Genomic DNA, 8,146 nt, shown 5'->3' with positions numbered 1-8,146 from the left:
CACAGCACCCACACACATACACAGCACCCACACACATACACAGCACCTACACACATACAGCACCTACACACATACACAGCACCCACACACATACAGCACCTACACACATACAGCACCTACACACATACAGCACCTACACACATACAGCACCCACACACATACACAGCACCAACACACATTCAGCACTCACAGACATACACAGCACCTACACACATACAGCACCCACAGACATACACAGCACCTACACACATACAGCACCCACACACATACTGCACCCACAGACATACACAACACCTACACACATACAGCACCCACACACATACAGCACCCACACACATACAGCACACACACACATACAGCACCCACAGACATACACAGCACATACACACATACAGCACCCACAGACATACACAGCACCCACACACATATACATCACCCACACACATACACAGCACCAACACACATACACATCACCAACACACATACACAGCACCAACACACATACACAGCACCCACACACACATACAGCACCCACACACACAGCACCCTTACAAACACACAGCACTCTCACACACATTACACAAACAGCACTCTCACACTCACACAGCACACTAACAGTACCCTCACAAACACAAACAGAACCCTAACAAACAAACACAGCACACTACCAGTACCCTCACACACAAACATCACCCTCACACACAGTACATTTACAGCACCCTCACAAGTGCACACACACAAACAGCACCCTGACACACAGTACATTCACAGCACCCTCACAAGCACGCACACACAAACACCCTCACCCACATAGTACACTACCAGCACCCTCACACACACATCACACTAACAGCACCCTCACACAGCACACACACAGCTTTGTGTCTGTGTGTGTATATATATATATATATATATATATATATATACATATATACATACATACACACATATATATATATATATATATATATATATATACGCCGTGTGTGCTTGTGCTTTAGGGTGCACACCCTAATGCAATAGGCTGCGCACGCCTATGTTTGTTAGTGCAAGACTTGCACCCAATCCATAGCCAGCCACAGTACCCCAGCAACATAACTGTCACAGATTCTGCCCAGATACAGATCAAATCTGCCCCAAAACAAAAACTAAGCTAAAGCTAAACATGCCTAACCCTGGAAGATGGCCCAACCCCATGTGTTAACTCAATCATAGCCCCCATACATATATGCCACCGTACTTAAAGGGTTACTACAAGCACAATGGTCACTTCAGTGATTTTAAGAGGTTATGGTGCCTGGACTCTGTATGTGTAGTGTTTCTCTATTAACCTTTTGAGTTTAGCTTTTGAGCTAACTATCCAGGAAGTAAGAAGTCAGGCTGTATGACTGACAGCTAGGGGGGTGTAACAAGATTAATTTACAAAAGTGCCAATTTCCAGGGTCTGGAGTGTCCTTTTAACTATGATCCAACAAAATATACCTACAGCATATTCAGTTCTTGTTTCTATATTTTTTCTGCCACAAACCCAGTGTCTGACATCAATAGTAAACAATGGAATCATTTGTCTATGAACTTCTAATTTAATATAGTACAAGACATTCACTGACTTAAGGAAGTATTGACTGACGTTTTCTGTGTAAGTAACAAAGTGAAATAGCAAATGCCCCTCTTTGCAACTAAGCTGTTTTTTTGTCTTCATGTTATACCAGATTTAATAGAAATGTCTAATTATTTTGCAAACAAGAAAAGATCATGATCAAAAATAATTAGTGGCAAATATAAATGACAATAAAATAGCTTAAATATATATTTTATTATTTGACCTATTATTTCATACAAAATCATGAATATTTACCATATATTTAAATACAAATTATATAAATAATATGCGTTAAAAAAAACAAAATGTAAAAAATCATATGTAAACTGATGACTCTGGTTACTGTTTTGTATTTTCACTTTAACAGTTTAACCAACTGGTGTATTTCAATATACGCGTTACTCTCTTTTTCTCTGTGCTGAATTCGTATTGATGGTGTCCATTAAACAAATAGAGCAATCCTACAAAGAAAAAAAATCATTAGTCTAAAGCATATTGTATAGCAGATGGTTTTATTAGCTGACCTCTCAGTCTGTCCCATAGAGTGACTCCATACAAATAAGTTAAAGCTTGGTTTTAACTCTACTTTTTAAATATAGACATTTTTTTGCTGGTTCACAGAACCATTTTTTAAATGATCTGTCAGTCAATTCATTATTTAACGGTCATGTTATGAATATCTAATTACATTTTTTATTGATGTCTATAACGTTCATGATATGAATATTTAAATAAATTTTTTATTAATGCCTATGGCTGTCATGTTAAGAAGCTAAAATATGTTTTTTACTCACCATTAGACTCAAAAGCAGCGTGAACTTTGTTTCCAACACCGGGGAAGTTGTCACTTATTTTTTTAGGAAAATCAGGGTCCATACGCTGTTTCTCTTCATCATAACTAAGGAAACATTAAATATTTGGTTTGAATCTTGGCTCACAAAACGTTTAAAGCAATGTGTGTTTGCTGTGGAGCTGGGGCCAAAAAGTATGCAGGGAATCTCCAGTATTGAAAAATGTGCTACGCAATTTTTATTTTTTTTAACCAATGTCTTACATAACTAAAAGCCTCAAAGTATGTGATTTAAAGGACAACTGTCACCTCAATACTATTTTTTAATACAATGATCCTTTTTCATTAAGTTTTGAAAGGAAATAGATTCTTTGTTAAATTAAGTATATAAATAACGATACGAAAAATAACGATATTGCTGAGGATCCTGTCATATACCAAAGGTAGGGATGAGTTTTTAATTATTATTTTTTTGCATATAGTTAATTTAACAAACAATCCATTTCTTTTGATGGACAAATGATTATATTAAAAGATGGTATTGAGATAACAGTTCTCTTTTAATTATTTCCATAACTGCACCTTTGTTGATTGCTTGTGATCATTGTGAAATATTGATATAGCTCATTTGTGGTACAATATGATAAAAATTGGGCAATCAACAGGAAGATTCCGTTGTGATGACTGGTCCATCAGAATTTTCACTACTTTATTATATTATACAATTTGGTGTGCCATAGGACAATGGAATAACAATATTTTTAGCAGCGTGATTGTTAAAATTATTTGGCTTGACTGATTTTTTTGTTTAACCCACGCATTAATATAAATATAGAATGATACACTTCCCTGGTATATTTTGCCCTTTTAAGAAGAAAACCAGTATATGTATCACATTATGCACTACATTTTTAAGTTACCCTCATTGATCAAAGGCTACATAAGAGTAAAGCAGTACTGTAACAATGTAAATATCCGACTTACCTCCAGTACTTATCTTCAACAAAGAAAAATGTCTTCCCTGTATTTGTATGGTGGACAGCGGCATCGACTTTCTTTACATTTTTTGAAAAGCCAAGCTGGAAGATACTCTTTGGGGAATCTTTTGAAACTTCGTATCCACTCAGAACCCAATATTTTGTTCCTAGATTGAACATTAAATATATCAATCCATTATAAATACTATTATTTAACATGTTAAAAAGAGACACACACAAACACAGAAAAATGACTAAATAGCCATTTAACTAGCTAAACTGTAGAAAATCTATCTTAGAAATAAATTTTTAATTAATATATATGTATTACAATGACACATCATTTTCATATGTGCGTGTTTGAGAACAGTGATGGACGAGTTACCAACAATTCTGTCTCTTCTCTGTATGGAAAAGGTTGTACGTTTGGTAAAGTGATATTTAAGTAACATGGTAATTGGCGATAATATAAGCAATAGAGGCTCAGTGAATGCATTACCTCTTGCCTGGAGATAACGATATAAACCAGCACCAGAGTCTCCATATATTAATGTATACAAATGTAATTATTGGGATCTCATACCAATATAATAGTTACCTTTAAATAGTAGAAGCTGGTCCTTTTCTGCGTATTCATAGGCAGCTTGAATAGCAGTTGGAAGAGAGGGCCAGAAAGTCTTGATGAAATGATTTTCGATTTCTGAATTGTGGGGAAGTTTTCGCCAAAATTTTCTGATTTAAACAAAAAAAGGATACAAAAGATCTGGATCAGAAACAAAATCTCTTTTTTTAATATATATCTGTCTACCTATCTGTTCACTCTCTGTTCATCTGTCTGTCTGTCCATTATTCTATCTAACTGGGCTTTGATAGCAGTATAATAAAAGCAAAAACAAATCTCTTTCTGTATTTTTATTTCAAAATGCATTAATACAAATACAAAAATGTAATTATACTATGGATTATTTTTATTTGTATAGTATGTAGTAGGCTTACTCCTGGCCCTTTCTAATAGCTTTCTCAATTTCCATGTATTGCATTTTTGGTTACTGTTTAGTTCTCGTAACTGTTTCCTAACTTACTGTTCATCAAAGAATAACATTTCTCCACGGAAAGTAGTTGCTGCATCAAAAGTTATATTCTGGCATGTTGATGGGGTGCTTGGTTTTGTTGGCTTTGTTGTGCTTGGTTTTGTTGGCTTTGTTGTGCGTGGCTTTGTTGGTTTTGTTGGTTCAACTGGTTTTTGTCTTACCCCTAAAATGTCACAGAAACATTTGTAAATATCCATTTTAAAGTAACTAAATGCCAATGAACACATTAATTGTATTAGAGAAATCACCAGTTATTTGTTTTCCAGTGAGAACCTTAGCATGCTCTTACATTCGATTCTGTATTCCAACTGTAGTATGGTAGCATAACAATGCACTAAGCATAACTTCTCACTTTTATCTTCTCGCTTTTTCTCTACGGATATGTACTATTAAGCCTTTGAATCACTAAATTAGATTATGTTTTTTCAGTTGATAAAACCTATTGACATTATAATTTGGGGTTGTATTCAGGTGAAAATGGCATATGAATATCTAACAACTTGGTTCTTTACAACTTGGTTCTTTACACTCTGGGGTAGCCAGACTCCTCAATGTAGTATATTACAACCAAAGGATTCCAGCCCCTAAGAACCATTTCTGGTCTTTAAGCTAGTCTTGGGAAAGGCTTACTGGGACAAGAAACATGCTTTGGTAGTTTTTAACAAATTTCCTTAAAACAAGGCTAGTCTTTCTGATGTATTGCATACTATTATACAATGCTATCAGGCGGGACAGGCAACATTCGGTACTCCAGATGTTGTGGACTACATCTCCCATAATTCTCTTACACCCATAATGCTGGCAAAGCATCAGGGGAGATGGAGTTAACAGCATATGTAGTGCAGAAGGTTGCACAACTTTTATAAGGAAATGTATCAGTTCCTTTCAGTAGTTACAAACATACAGATCATCCCACTTATGAATATTCTTTAGTCCATAAGCCCATAAATCAACGACCAACATCTTACCATTTATCGCAATGTTCATTATATGTCAAAGAGATATGAACTCTTTAAGAAATGGTATTAAATAATACTCTTGTTGCTTACCATACAGTGATTGAATGCCATTCACATCATCGATATTGAGCTCAAATCTACTGGGGTCAGTGTAATGGTAGGTTGGGTACATCAGAGCATTTTGATCGCTTGAATGGGAGAGTCCAAGGGAATGACCAAGTTCATGAGCAGCCACAAGGAACAAGTTATAACCTTTAGATTAAAAAATACAAACAGTTATTGTTTAACATATTCAGCACATTTGCTGTTTCTTTCACTGGGATTTAATACACAGGAAAAATTGATGTTATTGGACTTGTTCATTAATGTTATATATATACAGGTAAAATATTGTGGTTAAATTATAATTAGACATATGGTATTAGCTTGTAAAGTCATTTTAGTATAGTTAACATGTTTTATATATTAATTTGTAAGGTAATGTTATTGTAGGCCATGACTTCTAAGTTCTAAAATAGCAACCAAATTGTGATGATTCATGTTTAATGATAGTATATATGTAAATGGTATTGCTACAAATAAATAATCTGGAATTCTGTGAGTTCTAATGACATTTATTGAGAAATAACAATAAAAACCTACCGTTGCTACCAGAAGTCCATGTTTCATCTTCATCAAAGTGTGCATCTCCACCTATGTTGTTTCCGGGACCAAATGCATGTGCTAAGGTGCCGTGTTGGCCATCAAAAGGGTAAAAATCGTTATGGACTGTAATGTAAAAAAACAAAAAAATAATTACAAAAAAATGTGTTTGCAATATGCAATTTTACTTACATTTCTTTAACTGCATTTTTGGATTAATTACCTTGTGCAGCAAATGATATCTCAATATCTGCAACAGTATCGTAGATTCTGGTGAACGTCAGAGGAGCTACATCACTCCAGACTTTGAATGCTTTCTGAATGGCACTGTCAACATCTTCTCTGGTCATATCCGGAGTATAGTTTACGATCCTGGAAAAAGAAAATATAACTCAATTTCTGTTGTAAGAATCAGAAGTCTTGCCCTTGTACACGGTGTGTTTTTTTATTTTTGCAATACCTGTAGGTCAGATCTTTCTTCTTCCATGCAGGGTTTCCTGGGAACGTGCTAAACTGTGAAACGTCCGTGACACCACATCTTGGAAGATGCATCATTTCCATAGTTGCTTCATCCAGCTGTCCATTCACTTCCAGACCAAAAAAGTTTTGCATTTCTCTAATCTTTTGACTAAAAGGGCTGCTTGCTTTCATTTTTGACTGCCGGCCGCCCACTGTTTCAAGCTTGTAGTATTTTTTCAAGTATTCCTGTAACAGTATCAGAGAAGAATATATAACTTGGAATCTCCAGATTACTTGATATTATTAATATTAATATTATTATTATTATTATTATTATTATTATTATTATTATTATATTAAAACAACTCCACGGCCCTCAAAGAAATAACAAATAACCCTTTAAGTGCTTAATAGATATGGTACATGGATAGAATTATACATAATTACAAAGTGACAATAATTTGTAATACAAAGGTAAAAATCATACGCCTTCTTAGTGTACATGCATCCTTTAAATAATAATAATATTTGAAACGACATGGAAAAATGAATGCACTTACAGTTGTATTCACTACAGTGAGAAATCAAAGTGAATTTCAAATTTAAGGTCAAAATAGCGAAATTGGAAAAACTCTCTAAGTCAGCTATGCTGCCATTTAGGCTACTCTGGCCTTAATGGGAAATTCACTTAAAATGTTCACTTTAGTAAATACCAGACAGAAGCAATTCATTAAAAAAATCACTGTTAGTGTACTCACCTCTGCAAACTTGGCATCTTTCTCCTCGCCGTCCGTTTGAGATAATGCAGGGAAAGCATAGCTAGAGGCTATAAAAAATAGCAGCAACAGCAGTAAGTGTTTCATGTCTCGGCCGCTGATGTCCTCGTGTCCTGAGCAGAATGCCTTGAGTGTTTCTGCTTGTCTGTGACTTTCTAAGGTCTGATCATCCCTATTTATACGGTACCTGGATACCTGACCCACTCCTCTGAAAATGACTCACGCTTTACAACTTCCTTCCAAATGTAAAGACAATATACAAATCTAACCCCTTCCATTTCTGACAAGTTGTAACACGGCATACAAGGTAAAGCTCATAGTTGTGCAACTGTATCATACGACTAACGGAAGAAGCTTTTTGATGATCTACGTTACTGTGTAAAATTCTTTAAAACTATCTTAAACATTAATTTGACAGATATATAGGCAGTCAGAACTGCAAACTATTAATAAATAGTAATAATTAATGTTAATATGAATACAATATATAAAGTATAAATGCTTTATATACAAGTGTAGGTCGTGTAAGACATGTAATCCAATTGACTAGCCCTGTTCTCAGTAGCCATAATAGACTTGTGGTGCATGTAGGCTTCTATAGCTGATGTATCTATAGCCCAGTTAACACTTATACTAATCAGGCTAGGCAAAGCGATAGGTGTTTATTGACTTCAACAGCCAAAATATTAACAACATTTATTTTCTAACACTCACGTATCATTAGGCCTGAACACAGCAATAGATTTTAATTGCAACAAAACCTGTGGGGTGCTATCCCACCTGGATCAATATTCACTTTGTATCATAATGTATTGCTGTCTTACACTTTATGATATATTTACTGAAGTG

At 35.0% G+C, this 8,146-nt stretch overlaps 1 protein-coding gene across 1 annotated transcript; it reads right to left on the bottom strand.

The window, feature by feature from the left end:
• Positions 1–1,797: 1,797 nt before the first annotated feature.
• On the bottom strand, positions 1,798–7,429 carry LOC134598865 (matrix metalloproteinase-18-like). The gene is made up of 10 exons (XM_063444923.1): positions 7,280–7,429; positions 6,523–6,767; positions 6,286–6,434; positions 6,063–6,188; positions 5,511–5,672; positions 4,453–4,624; positions 3,969–4,102; positions 3,378–3,537; positions 2,398–2,501; positions 1,798–2,064 (listed from the first exon to the last, which is right to left on the bottom strand). The coding sequence occupies exons 1-10, from the start codon at positions 7,382–7,384 to the stop codon at positions 1,964–1,966; spliced, it is 1,458 nt and encodes a 485-aa protein (XP_063300993.1). The 5' UTR covers positions 7,385–7,429; the 3' UTR covers positions 1,798–1,963.
• Between the last annotated feature and the right edge of the window lie 717 nt (positions 7,430–8,146).

The sequence above is a fragment of the Pelobates fuscus genome, chromosome 1, assembly GCF_036172605.1.
Source record: "Pelobates fuscus isolate aPelFus1 chromosome 1, aPelFus1.pri, whole genome shotgun sequence".
Classification (NCBI taxonomy): Eukaryota; Metazoa; Chordata; class Amphibia; order Anura; family Pelobatidae; genus Pelobates; species Pelobates fuscus.
Note: the sequence above shows the minus strand (reverse complement) of the source record. Positions and strands in the feature narration are given on the sequence as shown.

Coding starts and splice junctions, on each gene's coding strand:
- LOC134598865 (XM_063444923.1), bottom strand. CDS start 7,384: ATGAAACACTTACTGCTGTTGCTGCTATTTTTTATAGCCTCTAGCTAT. Junction 4,625..5,510: donor TGGCATTCAATCACTGTATG/GTAAGCAACAAG, acceptor GTGACATTTTAG/GGGTAAGACAAAAACCAGTT. Junction 2,065..2,397: donor CGCTGCTTTTGAGTCTAATG/GTGAGTAAAAAA, acceptor TTTTCTTTGTAG/GATTGCTCTATTTGTTTAAT.